Below are 21957 nucleotides of genomic sequence, written 5' to 3'. Positions count from 1 at the left end.
TTCAATGCAATTGTTTGTTATCACTGGAGATGAGGCATTGCAACTTACCTAGAACTTGTTAATAAAGCTATAACACGCAAGTTTCTGTCATCTTGTGCCAAAGCATATTAAGGTGTTTGTCATGTCATTTTTGCTATACATATGGGTGGAGAACTCTATAGTAGTATGTTTGATGTCTACAGATCTGCCAGATGGGGCCTGGTTTAGCACAATGGGCTAAACAGCTGGCTTGTAAAGCAGAACAAGGCAGCAGCGTGGGTTCAATTCCTGCACCGGCCACCCTGAACAGGCGCCGGAATGTGGCAACTAGGGGCTTTTCACAGTACCTTCATTGAAGTCTACTTGTGACAATAAGTGATTATTATTGTAGATAGTTTATTGATTAAATTACAGGGCGTGGGTTAGCCCTGCTGCCTCACGGCACCGAGGTCCCAGGTTCAATCTCAGCTCTGGGTCATTGTCCGTGTGGTGTTTTCACATTCTCCCCGGATTTGCATGGATTTCGCCTCCACAACCAAAAGATGTGCAGGGTAGGTGGATTGGCCTTTCTAAATTGCCCCTTAATTGGAAAAAAGATTAATTGGGTACTCTAAATTTAAAAAAAAAATTACAGGGCGGCATGGTGGCCAGTGGTTAGCGTTGCTGCCTCACAGCGCCAGGAATCCAGGTTCAATTCCACACAACATATGTGTGGAGTTTGTTAATTCTTCACGTGTGTGCTTGGGTTTCCTCAAGGGTGCTCCGGTTTCCAAAGATGTGCGGGTTAGGTGGATTGGCCAATGCTAAATTGTCCCTTAGTGTCCAGAGATGTGGTTGGATTATGGGATTACAGGGATACGTAGTGGTGGACACTTGTAAATGGGCAGAGTGCTCATTCGAAGGGTCAGTGCAGACTCAATGGGCCGAATGGCCTCCTTCTGCACTGTAGGGATTCTATGATTCTATGAAAAAGGGTTGCGAGTTCTTTTTTCTGTTGCAGGAAAAATGTTTGTGGAGCTACCGCTAAACATTTTCAGCAAAATGTGAGTCCAGGGGCAGCACGGTGGCACAGTGGTTAGCACTGGGACTATGGCGCTGGACCTGGGCACGAATCTCGGCCCCGGGTCACTGTCCGTGTGGAGTTTGCACATTCTCCCCATGTCTGCGTGAGTTTTACCCCCATAACCCAAAGGTGTGCAGGTTAGGGTTAGGGTTAGGATTGGCCATGCTAAATTGCCCCTTAATTGGAAAAAAATAATTGGGTACTCTAAATTTATTTTTAAAAAGTGAGCCCGCCTTAATCTTAAACAGTAGTGTATAGATACAGCATTGCAAGAAGAATCATATGCTGAAAATACATATTTTACTCTGGAGAAAAGGTACAAATTTCCTCTCTGATATAGAAATCGATGGACAAATTCAGAAAAAAAAACCATAAAACTCCAGAAATGTGTTTGTCTTAATATTGCTAGATAAATCGTAAATTGTGCACAACATATCTTATGTTTGAAAGCTTATGATTGAGATGCTATATCAAGTCGATGTCAGACTATTGACTATCAATCAATCTTAAAAACAGTTCCTTTAATCTAAGTCTTTCATGCACTCTCGGTGAAGTGTGTGTATGTAGTGGTAGAGTTTCCATTAGATTGTGCTGAAATTTACAGTGCAATTCACTGATAATTGGCCAAATCAGCACAAAAGCCTGTGTGAGTTTCTGTAATCTTCTCCATTAGTTTAAAAATGTGGCGCTGGAAGCCAGCCCTGCCTATAATTTTGACCACACCCCCTCATTGAATTAATCTCAGTAGTGAGTTCCCGCTAATTGAACCTACCTGTTTGCAGGAGTTCAGTGGCTATTAAAAAATCAAACTTTTCTTTGAAGACTCAAGGCACCAAGGGGCATCTTGTCAAAAGCTTTTAAAATATTTTTCTTAACTTGCTAAGGGGCTGATTGCAGTATACCAATGAAACTAATACATGGTTCTGTCAAGTTTCAGTCAATTAAAATTGGGTGCTGGACTGGATACTCTGATTAAGAGTGTTTATTTTTTTGTGATGAAGCTATTTTCAGCTGTACCAATAAAACTTGCACCTTAGTGTATCAAGGACATTTATTAACATTAAAGATTTACAACCTAAAATGTAGCATAATTGCAATGGTTTGAAGGAAAAAGTTACGATGTACAAATGGGTTGAAGCAAAAAGTTTGGTTCAGGAAATTACCACAATTTTGAACACAATTTGTGCCAGGTTGCGAACTAGCAATATAGTAATTAGCTTCATTGTTTGCATTTTGCAACTTTTAAACTGCTGCCACAGCTATTTAGGACATGCCTTGGTTAGAGCACTTTCTTATTTAAAGGGTCACCTGAATTGCTGTAGAATGATGGATGAAAGATAGATCATTCAAGGCTTCTAAGCTGCGTGGATGTGCAACTGTACAACAATCTGAAATGTACCATCCAGGGGACAAACGGGCCACACTCGAGCAGAATTTCCTATGAGATATGCACATTCCCGGCTGCGCGGCATTAGGCAGTATAACGGGCTGTGCACAGCGAAAGAAAACAATGCTTCCAATGTACTTCTTGCATGGATGAAACCTTAATTCCAATTGTTTGATGAATGCAATGGGGTGAAAAATAGTGGCTTAACGATTCTCTAATATTTTAAAAGGGAAACGAAGAAACTAAATTCACTATTGATACATTTGGTTGGTCAAAACTCCTTTGAAGAGGTTGCTTGAGGTAACCTCTAGAGTTATTTAGGCTACACAGAAAATGGAAGAAATAGGGAGTGTGGCCTGTACTTGAGGTTTAAAAAATGAAGAATGATTTAATTTCCATGCCTCATAGCCTCAGTAGTGTTCTGCTGCCACATCATTTCAGAAACTAAACAGCATTAGATTCAGTTTTTCATTCAATCAGACATTGTTCCATAAATATTGCATTGTGACAGTCTTGGTAATGACCAGATTGTCTATGTTTTGTTGATTAACATTAAGTTTTATTATTGTCGTGGACTATTTATTTATACACTAGCCATTGTGGTAGCATTGCAGTTCGATTACTGGACTAGTAATGGAGAGATCTGAGCTAATTATCTGGAAACATGAGTTCAAATCTCACAATGACAGCAGAGGAGTTTAAATTCACTTAATTAAAATAAATCTGGACTAGAAACTAATATCCATAATGATGACCATAGAACTATTGGGTTGTCGCACAAACCCACCTGGTTTACTGATGCCCTGGTCACACTCAGCAGTATGGTTTGTACTGTAAGGGTTAACATAAGTGGTATGGCACTGTTAAATCACGATCCTGAGGACTCGGGTTCGATCCCGATCCGGGTCACTGTCCAAGTGAAGTTTGCACATTCTCCCCGTGTCTGGGTGGGTCTCACCCCCACAACTCAAAGATGTGCCAGGTAGATGGTTTGGCCATGCTAAATTGCCCCTTAATTGGAATGTTTGTTAACATTGGAATGACATAGATGGTGCTGTATCACTAACGTCAATCAGCCATGTATTAGACTCTCTTTAGAGAGCGAGAGTGAGAGATTGGAACACACCATGCCTGGAGTTAATATGCCTGCTCTGTAATCTGTTTAGATGTAGTACTAATAAACCTGATTCAAGCAAGTGCCAGAGTATGACCACAATCTGTCTACGAGGTACATATCAGTAACCAATAGGCACACCAAGACTCCAAAGATCACAGGGACCAACCAAAACGTGGTACACTTAACTGCCTTCTGAAATGGCCAAATAAGCCACTCAGTTGAATTCGAGGGCTATAAGGGAGTGACCATAATATGCTCACCGTGCCTGCATACTGCAAATTAATATATGCACTACATAAAAATATACATCACTGTCAGAAACTAGCCGTGCTATGGAAAAGCATTGGAAGAGGTCTACAAGAATGATTCCTACCTTAAAGATTTTTTTCTATTCTGATAGGCTTAAGGAGCTGGGCTTATTTACTTTTACAGCAGTGTAGATTTTGAAGCAATCTAAATGAGACGTTAATATTATGAAAAGATGAGACGTCTATCTATGTAATAGATTAGGGAGAATCTTACCCCCCAAAAATGGGCAAGTATGGTTTAGCTGGTGGGGCAGTTAAAGTCTGAAGTCTTTTAACTGACTCCATCCCACCCATATCTGTCTTTCTGAGGTTGAAAGGCTGGCGGTTGACCAACCCTCGATAAGGAGACAGGAAAATGAAGCTGCTAGTCTCATAGTCATTCTACTTTTGGAATTTGACTGCTGTTGTCTGGGTTTCCTGAATGTCCGGCTGATGCTTTCATTGAAGTGTGGATTTGTTGGATCCAGGAAGTGAATGCTTTTGCACATACCTCCTAGATCCAGATGCCTCCATGATCGGGCACCCACCCTGGAACAGCTTTCGCTCAGACCTTTGATCCAACCATCAAGCCTCTGTGTCATTCTCGCCTCCACCATCTCACACCAGACCTCAAATCACCCTGCTCACCTCTGAACTCCTCTAATCAAAAGACTTCTGGGCTTTTGATCCCCCACTATGATGCTTCCAGCCTTCCTCCTCCTCAGACCCTCAATGTCCCCCTCCATCTCCCAGCTGGGGTCTGCATCCTACCCGATCCACTTGCCACCATCTTCCCACCAGCGTGAACTGAATCCCCCACCTGCCTCCCGATCCTGAATTACAGACTCTCCATGACTTTCTGGCCAATCTTCTGCCTGCAGGCCAGGTAAGTAAACATGTTGCCCCTTTAACAGATCGAGGAGGAGCAGTGGACATGAGTGTAAACAACATAAAGGTAGGAATAGACTGGATATTAGGCAGTTCTTCTTTTCCCAGAGAGTAGTGAGCCTCTGGAATGCATTGCTGGTGGATGTGGTTGTTGCTAACTCCCTGTACACCTTCAAGAGACAGATGGATCAACTCTTGACTGGGGTAATTATCACATCAAAACATGGGTAAATGCCTTCCGGAGAACAGATGGTTCGTAGAATCCCTACAGTGCAGAAGGAGGCTATTGGATCCACACCAACCTTCAGAAAGTGCACTCTACATGGGCCCACTTCCCCACCCTATCCCCGTAATCCCGCGCATTGATCATGGCCAATCCGGATAATCTGCACGTCTTTAGGCTGTGGGAGGAAACCGGAGCACCCGGAGGAAACCCGCGCAGGCACGGGGAGAACGTCTGTGCACAAACAGTCACACAAGGCAGAACCAAACTCTGGTCCCTGGTGCTGTGAGGAAGCAGTGCTAACCACTGTGCCACCTTGCTGCCCATCCAAATGATCTCCTGGACCAGTTTTGATTGCCTGAGGAAGTAGGAGAGAAATTTCCTGGATTATTCTTCCCTTTTATTGGCCCCGGTGTTTTCTGGTTTTTTTTTTCTCCCAGGGCATTACATGTGAAGGGGTAAGAACCGTCTAGTTAGGATGTGTAGAGAGATTGTTTGGACGAGTTGGTCTTTACCTGGCCAATTCTGTATGTAGGTCACTTTTTCTGCTGGTGCTAAAATGGAAGTGCCACGAACAAACTCAAGTGCTCTCTCTTATGTTTCCTGTAATGATAAATTTCATTTCAAATAAAGTGCCACATATGGTTTCTGGATCATAATAGTGCCACTTCACTATGATCAACTCTTGTAATCTGCTCATAGGAAAAGGGTTAAAAATACAAACTGTATACAGTAACATACAAGTCAGAACTAGTTCCTATTGTGGTCTGATGATTATAACTAAAGGAATATTGCATGTGACAACAGGAATGTACCCAGATCCTGCACACAGCTAGACTGCTAGTTATCTTTGGATTGAAATCTTTCTCACATTCACTAAAGGGGCTCAATGAAGGATCTTCCAAAGGAGTGCATTGAATCAGTTAACGTGCATTGCAAACTAGTTCAACTTTCATGATAAAACTGCAAAAGACTAGAGTAGAGGTTTTCAATCCAGAGTGTCTGGCTCTTACGGACTGCGTGGTCATCAAATTTCTGCTGTGTGATCCTATTTCTGTACTTTCTGACGTACTAGCATGTTAGTTTTGTTGTTGTTTACCAATGAGAACACTGATGTCCTTTTAAGAAGCTGGTGGTCCTTCGAAAGTCAGAGCACGCGTTCCCAGGAGTGATTTCCCAATACAGTAAAGTTTTTAACTCATTGGATTTGGCGGCACTGAATCTGACATAGGAAAATGATAAATCAACTGAATTTTTTAAAAAGTCAGTCATTTTTGAGTTATACTGTCTGTTGAGCTTTGTGCATTTTGGACAGTTATCAATTAACTTCAACGGACAGAAGATTAACTGCAAATATGCCTCTGGATGTTTTGCTTCAGCTCCTGTTTTGAGATGCTCATTGGTGGGAGTACAAACTTGCAAAGTGATTACTCCTAGTGCTTCATTAACAGAGGAAGTTATTTTCTTAAATTTAAAAAAAAGCAGAAAATGCTGAAAATACTCAGCAGGTCTGGCAGCACCTGTGGAGATAGAAAGAGTTAATATTTCAGGGTTGTGACCTGCAAATTGTCCTAAATGTCATTAAACACCTGCAATGTTAATTGAAATAACAGTTTACCATTCATTGTCGAGCATAATTTCTTCATAATTCTATAAAAGACACAGAATAATTGCACGCTTATTTAGAGACCACGTTAACTAAAATATAATGGCAGCAGTTACTCATTTCTTTTTTTCCCTTTTCTCTTCTCCCAGATTCATGTTGGCTAAAGGACTGAAGCGCAAGCTTAGTGATTACGAAGAAAATATGGCTGGTGTTCCTGGTGCCTTTGATTCCAATCCAGGGCTGCCGTATACTTTGCAAAGACAGTTAGTGCTCAATATGTGCCTCATCAAATTGCAAAGCTGTAGGATGCTGGTAGAACCAAACTTGCATCGTTCTGTTCTCATAGCGAATACTGTGCGGCAGATCCAGGAGGAAATGAGACAAGAAAGCAGCCATGAAGGATCTAACATTTGCAATGGAACAAGTCCAATTCCAGACACATTCACAGCATCTCAGGCAGGTATTGAATTAACTGGAACACCATCATCTGTTCAAAATAACTCTCTCGATCTGAATAGTTCTTCAGTATTTTCAGAAAGTCAGATTGAAAATTCTTTAGTGGTGGTTTCAGATGACGACATGTCATCCGCCATTTCATCGATCCTCAAGGACTTGGACTTTATGGAGGATATTAGCCCATCTCCTTGTCCAGTATCTGCAGGCGAGGGTGACATTAGTGCAGACATATCTTTGGGAGACAGGCCACAAGAAATTAAGCCTGCAGAAACTGTGTTTGGATCGTTTGAAATCACAAATTCAACGAGTTACCTAACAGACCTGGCTTTTGATGACATTTTTGAAGACATTGATACATCCATGTATGACTCAGATCTGTGCTTACTTCCATTGACACCTGCTAGATCAGCACCAGCTATTGTGGATGAAGTTTCAAAACCGTTTCAGTTATGCAACTCTACATCTGTGAATGCCATTCAGATCTGCAGAGTAGATTTAAGTGACCTGGACCATATCATGGAGATTCTTGTCGGCTCCTAATTCACCACTGGGTGCTTCAGCGTTTTGGATGCTTGTCTTCCTGTTTATTTGAAACCACTTTATCTGTACCATTAATGATTGGAACAGCCACTGTATAGCAAGCTGTATTCAATCTTATAAATCTTGGAAGAATTTAAACAGTATAATTTTCAACTTTTTAAACAGTTACAAAGGTCGTAAACAAAAGGCGACAGAAAGCAAGCAGATAATTACCACGTGAATCATGGCAAGGGAACTCTTTGCTCGTCATGGCAACTTCTGGCTTGAGATACCAAAATGTGACTGTAACCACTGAGGTTATTATTTTTGTGGGATAACTTGCTTTTAAGAAAGTAAAGGACCGCTGCCGCACACTGAACATTAACTTAATCAACTAAAACATTCATAGAGACTAAACGGTATCTTGTGCTTCTGTTCATCTTTTGATAGTTACGGTTTGTTTCAGCATCCGTGTGGGAGGAACTAATTTTCCGGAGGACATTTTGATGAGTGGTTTTATTCTATTGACTGAAGCACATGGTGTGTTTTATTTCCTTGCAGAATGTTTTTATATGGTATTCTTGTACCAACAAAGGCACCTTTATCAAAAGGTTACAAGAATGTTTTATATTACATTTAAACTATTTATTTTTTTAGAATTTTATACTCTAAATCTCTATGTTTGTTGTTTGTCTCGTTTGGTCTTTAGTTCCAGTCTGACACTTTGCTGTTGGATTTGACTTACACTACCTCTCCCAAGATCTAACAATAAAGCATTGTTTTTTTTTAAAAGAATGTGCTGTACGTGAGCAGATCCAGCTTCTGTTTTTTTTAATTTAGGAAAAACGTTCATGGGGGAGTGGAATTTAATTTATCCAGAGCAAAGAGAGTATTTTTTTCTTGTTAAATGTGAAGCTGTTGAGATAGATTTAAATATTTATGACGTAGACTAGTTTTATTCCAATTCTGTTTTGTAACTCCTCAATTATCTGAAAACGTATTGACTCATCATTGACTTGTTTATTTTGGGGTTTATTTTGAAATGAGTATTTATGTTAGGCAAAATTATGCACATTCAAGAACTACATACTTCAGCTGCGTCGGAAGATTTCTTGTTTAGCTATTTAGGACTGTGACTGTAGATATTCTGACATCTGACCTGTAAACAAAGGTATTGCCTTTTTATTTCAACATATTTCCTGTGAGATTATCTGTCCAACTGCCCAAAGCCATTCTGTTGATGAAAGACTACTACAAGGGAATGCATATGATGGTGGGACTGAGGAAATGCATGTGAAAGCCCAACACAGATATCATTTGGTTTGGGAGCTCTTTAACAACATGTGACAATTGTAATTATTTGGGTGGACCAGTTTTTGCAATTTGTACACTGAGCTGGAAACTCGAATGTAGTGTGAGGCCAGCAACTATCACAAGAGAATTGAATGATGAGATGAAAATTTTTTACTTCAATGTTGCATCTTTCTTGGTTGAATTGATATTTCTTTATGTTCTGAAATAATAATGTGAACTGATAAACTCATGAGTGGTCTTACTGTTGAATTCTGGAACTCGTGGTGAGTGGAGGGATTATGTTTCATGATTGTGTAAAAACAAAATTGCATTACATCATAAGATTTATGCTGATATCAGCATGTTCTGAAAATGTTGTCTCTTTCCTCCATTACACTGATATGTTGCGTTGTGTTTAGAAATGACACCAGCAACATGGAGGAACTCCTCGGTCATTATAAAGACATGTATGTGAGCATATTTTTCAATATTCTACCTAGCTCCTATGACCACAAAACCCCGACAGATTTAACCACATAATCTAATCTGACAGTTTACTCCAATAACGAGAGAGAGCTGAATTCTTGGGAGTTGCCAACTTTTCAGGTAAGATACTAAAGCTCTGCCTTCTCGGGGATATTGCAGATTGAGTACGATCAGAGCGTTCTGGTCTGGCCAACATTCCCTATTGACCAGTACCAACGAAACTGGATTATCTAGTGATTTAGCAATTGTGAGGCCTTACTCTGCTTAAATTGGCTGTTACATTTGCTTATATAACAGTGGCTGCACTTCATAAAATAATTCATTGTAAAGCACTTTGGGATGTCAAGCTATATAAATGTAAATTTGTTTGTTCTTTCTTTCTCACTCTCCGGCCTTCTGCTCCGTTCACTAACTAGCGTAGCTTTTTAGCATGTCAAAACTTCTATGTTGCTCTTCAAAGAAGAGCAAGAGAATTCTCCTGGTTTCCCGACTAGCATTTATCCTTCAATCCATACCAGAGAATCATATGGTCACAGTCGTAGGAGGGCATTTGGCCCTTTGTGTCTCTGCTGACTCATTGCAAGAGCAACTCAGCTAGCCCCACTTCGCTACCCTTCCCTTAAAGTCCTACAGTATTTTCTCTTCAGATAATTGTCCAATTTCCTTCCAATAGCCCAGGCTGAACCTCCTTCCATCTTACCCTCAGGCATTGCATTCCAGAACCTAACCGCATGCTGGGTTAAAAAATGTTTTTCCTTAAGTTGCATTTTTGTCCTTTTGCCAGTCACCTAAACATGGTGTCCCCTGGCTCTTGACCTATAAGAACAGTTTCTATCTACTAACGTCTCATGATTTTAATTATCTCTGTCAAATTTGCTCTCAATATTCTCCAAGAAGAATAGCCCTAGCTTTTCCAATCTAGCCACGTAACTGAAGTCCCTCATCCCTGGGACTCCGGAACTTGTTTTCATAAATCTTTCTGGGACATCGCTGATGACTTTACACCGTTCCTACAGTATTATATATCATTTTCTATTGTGACAAGTAGGCTTACATTAACACTGCAATGAAATTACTGAAAATCCCCTAGTTGCCACACTCCGGCGCCTGTTCGGGTACACTGAGGGAGAATTCAGAATGTCCAATTCACCTAACAGCACGTCTTTCAGGACTTGTGGGAGGAAAATGGAGCGCCCGGAGGAAACCCACGCAGACACGGGGAGAACGTGCAGACTCCGCACAGACAGTGAACCAAGCCGGGAATCGAACCTGGGACCCTGGAGCTGTGAAGCAACAGTGCTAACCACTGTGCTACCACGTATGGTCTCCAGAATACTGTAGTTGAGACTGAACCAGTGTTTTTTTAAAAATTCATCATAACTGCCTTTTGTTCTCTCTGCCTATTTAGCACAATGGTTAGCACTGTTGCTTCACAGCACCAGAGACCTGGGTTCGATTACCAGCTTGGGTCACTGTCTGTGCAGAGTCTACAGGTTCTCCCCATGTCTGCGTGTTCCTCCAGGTGCTCCAGTTTCCTCCCACAAGTCCCAAAAGATGTACTTGTTAGGTGAATTGGACATTCTGAATTCTTCCTCAGTGTACCTGAACAAGCAATGGAATGTGGCGACTAGGGGATTTTTCACAGTAACTTCATTGCAGTGTTAATGTAAACCTACTTGTGACACTAATAAAGATGATTATTATTATTATTTATAAAGCCCAGGGTCCTAATTAACCATTTTCGCAACTTCCCCTGTCACCTTCTGTGATTTGTGGCCATATACCCCCAGGTGTCTCAGGTTCTGTGACCCCTTTAGAATTGTTTATTTTATATTGCCTATCCTCATTCTTCCTACCAAAATGTATCACTTCACACTTCTTTGCATTAAACTCAGCTGCTAATTGTCTATCCATTCCACCAGCCTATGTGTTGGCCATGCTAAATTGCCCGTAGTGTAAGGTTAATGGGGGGATTGTTGGGTTACGGGTATACGGGTTACGTGGGTTTGGGTAGGGTGATCATTGCTCGGCACAACATCGAGGGCCGAAGGGCCTGTTCTGTGCTGTACTGTTCTATGTTCTATGTGTTCTTGTTATCTTCACAGTTCACAGTACTTTTTATTGTCTGCAAATTTTGAAATGCTCCCTCTATATGTAAGTCGAGATCATTAATATAGATCAAGTAAAACAGTAATTCTAGTACTAACCCCTGGGAACCCCACTCCATATCTACACCTGGTTTGAAAAAGAACCATTCATCATTACTCTGTTTCCTGTCACTCAGCAAAATTTATATCCATGCTGCCACTGTCCCTTTTTATCCCCTGGCTTTAACTTGCTGAAAAACCTGAAGCCTTTTGGAAGTCCATGTACACATATCAATTGCATTACCCTCATCCAGCCTTTATTTCACCTCAGTAAAACAACTCCAGCCAGTTAATTAAACAAAAATTTCCTTTAACAAATCCATGCTGCTTTCAATAATTGATCCACATTTATCCCAGTCACTATTGACTTTGTTCCAGATTATCGTTTCTAAAAGCTTTCCTACCGTCAAGGCTAAACTGACTGGTTTGTAATTGTTAAGCTTGTCCTTGTTGTCTTTTTTGAACAACATTTTAAATTCTCCAATACTCTGGCGCCAACCCTGTATTGTAGGAACATTGGAAGATTGTGGCCAGTGTCTTTCCAATTTCCATCCTTATTTCATTTGGTATCCTTGCATGCATCCCACCTGGTCCTGGGGAGTTTTAAGTGTGGTCAGCTTTTCTAATACCTCTCTTTATTTTTGTGAACATTATTTTTTTTTGAGAACCAATCTTCAGCCAGTCAAGTGTCAAAGCTATTTCCTCTTTCACTATAACTTTGGCAGCATTTTATTCCTCGGTAAAGACGGATGCAGTATGTTCATTAGTATTTCAGTCATGACCTCTTTCACCATGCATAAATTCCCTTTTAGTTCCATATTTGGCCCCAACCCACCTTTTTACTATCGTTTTTACTTTTTAATGTGTCGATAGAAGAGTCTTTGATTGCCTTTTATACGAGCTGCCAGGTTCTTCTCTTACTCTCTCTTAGCTTCTCTTATTATGTTTTCACTTCCCTAACGGTGGTTAGCACTGCTGCCTCATAGTGCCAGGGACCCGAGTTCAATTCCAACCTTGGGTGGCCGTGTGGAGTATGCACATTCTCAATGTGTCTTGCGTGAGTTTCCTCCGTGTGCTCTGGTTTTCTCCGAAGTCCAAAGATGTGCAGGTTAGATGGATTGGCCATGCTAAATTGCCCCTTAGTGTCCAAAAGGTTAGGTAGGGTTACAGTGATAGAGTGGGGGTGTGGGCCGAGGTAGGGTGTTCTTTTGGAGGGTCGGTGCAGACTCGATGGGCCAAATGGCCTCCTTCTGCACTGTAGGGATTCTATGTTCTTTCCATATTCAGCCTGCCTCTCACTTGCATTATGAACCTGACATCTGCCATTTTTATCTATAGTTAAAAAACACAGTTTAATTTGTCTTTTCTTTAATAGAATAGTGGCATTGCTGGCAAAGCCATAATTTATTGCCCATCCCTATTTGTCCTTGAGAATGTGGTAGTGAACCAACTTCCTGAAGCTCTGCAGTCCATGTGGTGTAAGTGCACCCAAAGTGTTTTCAGGGAGGGAGTTTCAGGATTTTGACCCAGTGGCAGTAAAATAACAGTGATCTATTCCCAAGCCAGCATGTGGTTTGTAGAGGAATTTGCAGGTGGTGATGTTTCTATGTGCCTGCTACCCTTATGAAATGAAATGAAATGAAAATCACTTATTGTCACGAGTAGGCTTCAATGAAGTTACTATGAAAAGCCCCTAGTCGCCACATTCCGGCGCCTGTCCGGGGAGGCTGGTACGGGAATTGAACCGTGCTGCTGGCCTGCTTGGTCTGCTTTAAAAGCCAGCGATTTAGCCGAGTGAGCTGGGTTGTAGATATCTGGGTTTGGAAGGTGTTTTGCAGGAGGTTTGGTGTGTTGCTACAGTGGATCCTTTTGAACGGACACATTGCAACTTGGGTGTCGGCAGTGAACAGAGTGAATTTTCAAGGTATGGATGGAGTGTCAATAAAGCTTGTTGCTTTGTCCTCTATGGTGTTGAGTTTGAGTGTTGGAGCTGCTCTTACTAATGCAAGTGGAGGGCATTCCATTACATTCCTGCCTTGTACCTTCTAGATGATGGACAAGGTTTGGGGAGTTAGGAGGTGAGTTACTTGCCACAGAATTCCCATCCTCTGCCCTGCTCTTGTAGCTACAGCATTTATGTGGCTTGTCCAGTTATGTTTCAGGTCACACCGGGATGTTGGTGGTGGGGAATTCAGCAATGTTAATGCCGTTGAACATCAAGGGAGATGGTTAGATTTCCTCTTGCTGGAGATGATCATTGCCTAGACCTTGCTGTACACCAATTAGTTTCCATTTTTCCCTCCATTACAGAATTAACTACAGTTCAAACGTACGGAATAGGATGCCCCAAAGCACTTCATAGCCAAAGATTGTGAGAAAGGTATTCTTTAAATGCAGGTTCTTCCTTAGTAACAAAGCTCTCAGGATTTAGCACTGCTTCTATACTCAACGAGCGCATCCAGTAGTCTGGTTGAAGGTGATGTTATCCTAGCCTCAATGGTGTAAGTGAAAGTATAATGTTAATACTAATGGGATTATTGCATTAACCAAACCCTTTTGGTTGAATTCTGGATAAGCCTTTCTTGATTTCCGTTGGACTGGTGGGAGCAGCAGTGAATCTTAGATACAGTTCACTCATTCATCACCCAGTTGCATATTACAGACTTTCTCAGCAAAAGTCCCAAATGAATTATTTGGCGTATTGCTATTCATTTTTAAGTTGCAGTGCAATGCGTGATGGACAGTCCATGACATTTGAATATTTAGCTTTCTGAGCAAGGATATTTAGTGTGAAGCCAATTGGCACCTTATTCTAGCACATTGGACTGTGGTGTGAATTACGATTCAGCTGTAACCCTTAAAAGTGGGTAATCAACATTTCTTATTTAGAAAATGTATTGTTGTACAGTTAACGGTTAAATTGCGGCCTTTTTTGTTTCAATGCATCTCTATCATGTTGGAACCATAACTGTCTCTTTCCCACCATCTTCAACCCCCCCCCCCCCCCCCTCACACGCATAATTAAATAGCACACCTGACCACCATTAACACTTGTATCATTTTTTTCACTTCAGTTGAATGCAGGTTTGTTCCTTTCTGTCAAGTATTAAAAGCCATGTTTGATCTCGTAATTTGGTTACAAATATCTCAGAGAAACAAATACATTTTGCGGTATCAAACTAAGGTAGCTTACAATTTATAACAGATGGTATTCAGTGTCATTTGAGTTTCTTAGAATTGTGTTAGTTTTCATTAGTTACTTATCCTTCAGTTGCTTTAAACACTTTTAGGTTAAATATTTAAATTGCAGGTTTTGTTGAAATTCATGTACCTGGTTGGATATATTATGATTGCTTCAGTAAAACTGGGGGCAGCACAATATGAATTGGAACATTTATGATGATAATATATTGTAACTTAGAGTAGTTTATCAGATTTTATTGAGTTGTGGTATTTAACAGGAAGCTACTCTGAAATATTTAAATTGATGTTTGTGTTTTACGATGGCAGATGGAGAAAGCAAGACGTCTTGGTAATTAATCTTTAGAAATGATCACGATCCTCCTGTAACATGACAAGTGTTTCAAAATTAAAGAAATTTCCAATTTCAAAATATTGGAGAAACAAACAAAAATAATTGTAACGATTGGGATGAAGACTCAAATGTTGCAACTGTAACCTTCAGTGTGGAGTTCATTTTACGCATAATTATAAAAATAACCAGTGCTAAGAGGAAGTCTGTGGGAGTTATGACGATGCGTCGCAGGAAATGACAAATTTTGAGTTTCCTGAGGTACATAAAATAGTACTTACAACTGACCATTTAGAATTCTATTCCAGTCCCGTTTTGTGTACATCCTTTCACCTTTGGGTTTCCAGATTTTTAAACAGTTTAAATCATTTTACGCCTGCTATAAATCAAACAGATTGTGATTTAATGAAAACCACCTGTCAATACTTGCATGAAGGGGATAAATTTGCTTTTCGTAGTTTCGCTGTGAAGGATTTTACATTTGATAATGAAATCTGAAATCCTCAGGATTTCGAAGGGCAAGACCGATTCCGTTTTTATGCTGCAGTTTACACCGAGAATTATCAGCATGTTTGCATTAACGATGTTCTGTTTTAGTTGATTTCCCCCTTATTCCAGCACAGTTGAGATTTAAGTATGCTGTAAATCATGATACTATGGTGCCATGGAAATGATAATTTGCTGGAGATGTGTAGTGTGACTATAGTTCTTATTGCACGAACTGTTCTATTTTTAAATGAGTAATTGAAATTTCAGTCATTCTGTCTTCATTTTCTCCTCTTGCAATACTGTTGTAACAGGTCAGTTCTACTGAAAAACTTGCATTTTTTCAAAACTTTTGTTGAAAATAAAGTTTAGGTAAATCACTAATTTGTGATTGAAAATGTTTGTCATGTTTTTAAATTAAAAAAAAATGTATTCTTGATGTGAACATTGCCCTTGATCTGAGTGGCTTGCTAGGCCATTTTTCAGGGCGGGGGCAGTTAAGAACAATCGCATCGCTGTGTGGGTCTGGAGTCATATGTAGGCCTGACGGGGTAAGGACGGCAGATTACCTTCCCTGAAAGACATTAGTGAACCAGTTGGGTTTCTACAACAATCGGCAATGGTTGCATGGTCCCATTAGACTTTTAATTCTGATTTTTTAAAAATTGAATTCAAATTACTAGTCTAGTCTAGTGACAATGCCACTACGCTACTTCATCCCCTCTTTACCGACTGGGGGATTTCAACGCAGGAATGGATGCAGACTATGAGACATGGCCCTCCAGTTTTGGACGTCATGGTCTGGGAAAGATAAATGAGAACAGAGACAACTTGAGCTTTGCTGCTACCATGAGCTTGGTGTAACTAATACTTCTTTTCAAAACAGACCATGCCACAAGTTGTCCTGGAGAGGCCCAAGATCAGGGTATTGGCACCATCTGAGTCTGATCATGACTCTCTGAGCAGCATTCTCAACTTGTGCAGCTACTGCAGCACTGACTGCGATACTGATCTCTCCCCAGTGTGCACCAGGGTGAAGATTCAACCTTTAAGAGTGCTTCATTCAAAGCAGAAATTCCATCCCTGTATCAGCATTATCCATACTGCCTATCCAAACGATAAAAACAACAGTTCTGTGACTCGATTGAACAGGCATTCGGACAAAATCCCCTAGCGAGCACGTTTAGTTGCATGTTTCCCGACACTCAGTGCTGAGAAACACGTGGCTATTGAACGCTACTTACATTGAATAAGGGGCCTAAACTGCGAACCCGAGGCCCCATTTTTTACAACAGGGAACTCCACTCGCCAGAACTCCCCGTTGTCGCGAGAGATCTTCGAGGCGCACAAAAACTTCCCCAACCTCCCCTCAGCTTGAACGCAATATGGGTAGGTCCCCCGCATCTCGGACACCAACGGTGGGCAACCCCAGCCCAATTGCGCACATGCAAAAAATGCCAGCTTGGCACTGTGGCAGTGACCCTGCCAGTTGGCAATACCACCTGGGTACTCTGGTGGCATCAACTGCCTGGCACTGCCAGGGTACTCGGGGCACCAACTACCTGGCACTGCCAGGGTGACAGGGCATCAGCCTGCCCAAAGGGCATGCAGCCAGGGGCTACCAATCACCTTGGAGACCCACAAGTGGTGTTCTGTCTAGTCCCTGTTTGTGGGGACCAGTACCAAATGGCGCTGGTCCAAGGTCCCGAGGCAAAGGGATTGAATCCCAAAGCCTCAGGTTCCTCGGGAAACCACACATCAGAGTAAGGTTTACTGCCTCATTCTAATATGCAGAGATTTGGGTAGCACAGTGATTTGCTCTGTTACTTCACAGCGCCAGGAACCCAGGTTCGATTCCCGGCTTGGGTCACTGTCTGTGCGGAGTCTGCACGTTCTCGCCGTGTCTGTGTGGGTTTCCTCCGGGTGCTCCGGTTTCCAACACAAAAGTCCCGAAAGACGTGCTTGTTAGGTGAATTGGACATTCTGAAATCTCCCTCCATGTGCCCGAACAGGCGCCGGACTCTGGCGACGAGGTGATTTTCACAGTAGCTTTATTGCAGTGTTGATGTAAGCCTACTTGTGACACTAATAAAGATTATTATTTGCCAAAAATTGATCCCACCCATTGTGGGCAGGATTCTCCTTGCAACGCCTGGCAAGATTGTGTTGAATCTCGCGAGGTGTTGCGATTTGGATGAATCCTGGGAACGGGGTCTCCTGGTTTTCACCGGCCATGCTGCGCCGCAGCTAGATGCTTTTCCAGCGCATCATGGCTGGAAGATCACACCCACCATCTACAATACCACACTTTCAACAAATAGAAAGTAAGAGTGGGAAAAGTGCTGACTGGATCGAGGCTAACATCACTGTGATGGAACCTGTTATTGAACCTGCTCTCGTTAATTACAAGAGATCTCAGAGAGGGAACTGAATACACTGAGAGTCACTCAGAATAAAGTCCAACCAATTGCTAGGTGCCAATGACTGCTGGTTACAACTTTGCCAGAATATCCATTTGGCGGGATTCACTGTTCCCCAACGCCGATATTGTAACCGGTGATCACGTGGAGAATCCTTTCTGATGCCCAAATTGGGGGCGGTGCTGGATTGACGGCAGTTTGCTACCCTCTGCCCCCTCCGAAATGGCGTCATCGCCATTTTACTCGCCGCAGCTGCTAGCTCCTCACCCGGTCGTAGGATCGGTGAGAGTTTGGTGCCGATTTTGGTGTAAAATGCCACCGTTCCCAAGCAGGCGTCAGCACTTACCCTGATAAACGATTAATCCAGCCCATTGTTTCTCAACATCGGGAATGCTAGGGGCATGTACGAAGGGATCAAAAGGGAACAGGTCCATCAGCAAAGAAAATCGTTCCACTGAAAACAAAGGCAGGTGATTGCCTTGCCTGCACAGTTCCAGATGCTGTAACCATCTGAATTCACCATTCACAGGAAACCGGCATTCCTGCAGCATCTGCACAAACATTTCTGTCTCTGCTGGAGGGATGGAGTAGTGCTCAAAGATATATGTGATGGAAAGACATGACCCTGCACAAGAACAAGGGCGGCTGCAGTAAATGCAGCAACTAATGAGGCAACACCCTGTTGAGCATCATGAAAAAAGCATTTGCCCATGCTTCCCTTGTCTGAGTGTAGATCTTTGCTGAACCCATCTATCTCCAATTCCAGTCTGGTTTTGAACTAGAAGATCTACAACTGGCGTGGCCTTCTCAGTCCGGCAACTGCAAGAGAAATGCCTAGAAGAAAGGAGACTAGTATATATTGCCCTAATCGATTTCACCAAGGCTTTGACCATGTGAATAGAGGCAGTCTGTTTGCTGCTGGAGAAAATTGGCTGCTTGCAGAAGCTACTCAGTGTGATCTTTCTCCATGATGAGCAATGTCAGCTAGGACTGGGCAACATGGAAACATCTTTGAGATCCGCAATGGGGTCAAACATTGTTGTGCTCTGGTGCTGACACTCCCCTGCATTTTCTTCACTTTGCTGCTGTCATATGCCTTGAGGCAATCTACTTACATACCAGAACTGACAGAAAGCGGTTCAGCTCTGTTAGCTTAAGATCCAAGAAAAAGATGTGCAGGTTGTTATGTTCTGTAGCCTTGTCTTTACAATGATTCATACAGAACTGCTGGTGACTTAACTACTTCACTAGAATGATGATTTATTGATGTACACATGGTAAGGTAACAATCAGAATGCTATACAGACCAAGTTACTGATTGAATTACACAGACTCTCCTGGAATCACCCTTATGTGCGACTGTCTTGGTGTACACCTTACAACCTTCTCCCGATAGCCGGATGTCACATGACTGATGTCTGACGCCGCCTGCTGGTGGGAGGTCACATTGCTGAGTGTATGCAATATTATTCACCGGCATATCACCACATCCCCCTTCCTTTGGAGATGTTGATCTTTATACACAAACATGATTGATATCTTTACTTTACAAATGTGGTTTATGTATAGAGTTAACTAGAGGATCCATAGACATGATATGTCTGCTATGTGTGTGTTCCTTGTGCCTCCCTCACGGGATCACCCGGCTGGTATTCTGGGCTCTTGTCAGCTTTTTTTAAGACTTGTTTCCTTGCCAGTCTCTTGCTCCGTATTCATTTGACGCAATCCGTTTTGAAGGCATGTATCCTTGTTGGCCTCACCTGCATCACCAGCATTTTCTTTTTTTGTCTCCTTACACATCGCTCTTTGCTGCTGCGTTGTTGAGTATTCTCTGGCTCTGGCCCGTCGGCCAGAACATCGACATCTTCTCTCTTGGTGTTATCAGTGGTTTTCACTGCCTCTCCCACTCGCCTTCTATTCCTCTTTTTTGCTTTGATTATCATTTTGTGAGTGCTTCTCTTTTTGCGTTTGGATTTGGCAACCCCTGTCTTGCTATTGGTCTGCACCATAGGAGCAGATGTGTGCAGATCATCAGTTGGGATTTCTCGTGCCGGCATGCTTCCGAGGGACTGTGTGGTCATGACCAAGCCTGTGGCTTTAATGGGTGGTTACAGAGCCTCGCACTCTGGTACCTGGGTTGGAGTCACATCTATAACATCGGGTGCTGTCCCTTCCTCAGTTGTTGGAGCACCTATTGGCAGCTCCTCTTCGCTCAAGATCATTATACAGATGGTCTCATGTCCTGATGATCCAGGTGATGGGTCATCCTATTATGTGCGTGCCATCCGTCGTCGTAGAGCTATATAGCGATGTTTGTTTCTTCCTTCCAGTCGATATGGCAGCCTGTGCACCACACCCCGTAATTATAAATACGAAGAGGCCTGCCCCATCAGGCTGCAACTCCATCTGGTGTGTTTTTACGAGCACCTCATTCGTGAAGTGAATTCTCTCCGGAGTGAAGCTCATTGGCTGTCCGGGGTCAGACAAATTTATGGCAATGTCTTGGCGATGCTGTAAAATGGGCTCATCATGTTCCTGTATCAAGTGGCCGAGCATATCCTCATTTCAAAGACCGCTAACCAGAACGCTGCCTTGTCCTTCAGATTCTCCATCTCTGTCTCTGGTTGGTCTTCCTCCACTTTCACTATCGCTCGTATCTCATTGGATAATTGCACCACTGTATCTAGTTGGAAATCGCTATAACCTTTTGTCGGCTCGCTGACTGGGACGTACAGGCACTCCACTAGGTTCACGGCTTCGCACGCATCCGCCTCTAGGATGGACTCTCATTGTGTGTCCACAATGGAGAATGGTACGATATGTCTTCTGTTGTGTACCCATGCTTCTAGGTCACATTCCTCCAACGTCTCAAACTCATTCCCACTGTAGTCAATCAGCAATCTTGGTCGGGTTATGATTTTCGGCGGTACTAGCAGAAAAATACTTTTCACTGTACCTTGGCACACGTGACAATAAACCAATCCAATCCAATCAATCAAAGTACTCTTATCACTTGATCATGCAGATCACTCAAACGGAGGAGGTTTGCCTTCGCTCCCGTGTTGAGTTTGCATTTTCCCAGTTTGTCATTTAGTACCACTGGAATGGTCCGTCTGTTTTCGACGGTGATGCACAATCAATGGACATGAAACGTAGGTGAAGTCCGAAACGAAAGGCTTTAATTAGCAAGAAGTGAGCCCGGCAGCAGACGTACAGGAAAATGGCTGGCTGCCAGGGAACACAAGTTCTTATACCCTACCCCATAGGCGGAGCTACCTTCCTCTTAGCCAATAGGGATAAGAGGCACACGATACCTGGCCCAATGGGCAGCGAGTCCTCTGCACCAATGGCAGCTCACACTCCCAGGTACCGTAATACCCCTAGTCATACTACCACATTCACCCCTTGTTGAGAAAGGAACCGGGGGTGGGGCGTATGGGGAATGTGGGCATAGAGAGAGGGGGGGGTCCCATGCGAGTATATAAGAGACTGGTAGTATGACTAGTGATGTTGGATCGTACCTTTTCACTGGTGGCTGCCCACTGGCCCGCAACTATTTACAGGGTTAAGTCAAGACACAGTAACTATGTACAGTTTGCAGAACAGTAAAAAGTAGAGAACAAGCAAAAACAAGAGTCCATCAACAGTTCACATGGATTCGATCAGCCGATCGGGTGCCTTGGACGTCCTGTGCGACCTGCGGAGCTGTGCCGGCGACGGAGTGGTGGTCATCTGTGACTCCGGGAGCGATGATCCTGTTCTTGCGGCTGCGTCCGTACCCCTAGTCGGAGCTAGCGGGGGCCAGGCCGGGGGAGGGTCGTCCTGTCCACTAGGCAGCACGTGTAAAGGTGTCGGTGGGGCAGGGGGTGGGGGGGGGGGGCACCTGCCGGGGGCAGTTGAGGTTGGGGGGGCTGGCGCCGGGGGGGGGAGGCAGGGATCCGGCGGGTGCCAGGTCCCGTAGGGAGACCGTGTCCTGTCGGCCTTCGGGATACTCCACATACACGTATTGCGGATTTGCGTGGTGTAGCTGGACTCTTTCGACCAACGGGTCCGACTTGTGCACCCGCA

The 21957-nt window shown here is 42.9% G+C and overlaps 1 protein-coding gene across 1 annotated transcript in view; it reads left to right on the top strand.

The window, feature by feature from the left end:
- The window catches only part of LOC119962249, a 131794-nt gene extending 123478 nt beyond the window's left edge, over positions 1–8316 (top strand). The window contains exon 5 of the mRNA XM_038790239.1: positions 6700–8316. Coding sequence (XP_038646167.1) covers positions 6700–7546 — 847 coding nt within the window. The 3' untranslated portion in view covers positions 7547–8316. The remainder of the gene's footprint in view (positions 1–6699) is intronic.
- The last annotated feature ends 13641 nt before the right edge of the window (positions 8317–21957 follow it).

The sequence above is a fragment of the Scyliorhinus canicula genome, chromosome 2, assembly GCF_902713615.1.
Source record: "Scyliorhinus canicula chromosome 2, sScyCan1.1, whole genome shotgun sequence".
NCBI classification, from domain to species: domain Eukaryota; kingdom Metazoa; phylum Chordata; class Chondrichthyes; order Carcharhiniformes; family Scyliorhinidae; genus Scyliorhinus; species Scyliorhinus canicula.
The sequence above is the reverse complement of the archived record's forward strand: the minus strand, read 5'-3'. Positions and strand labels throughout refer to the sequence as shown.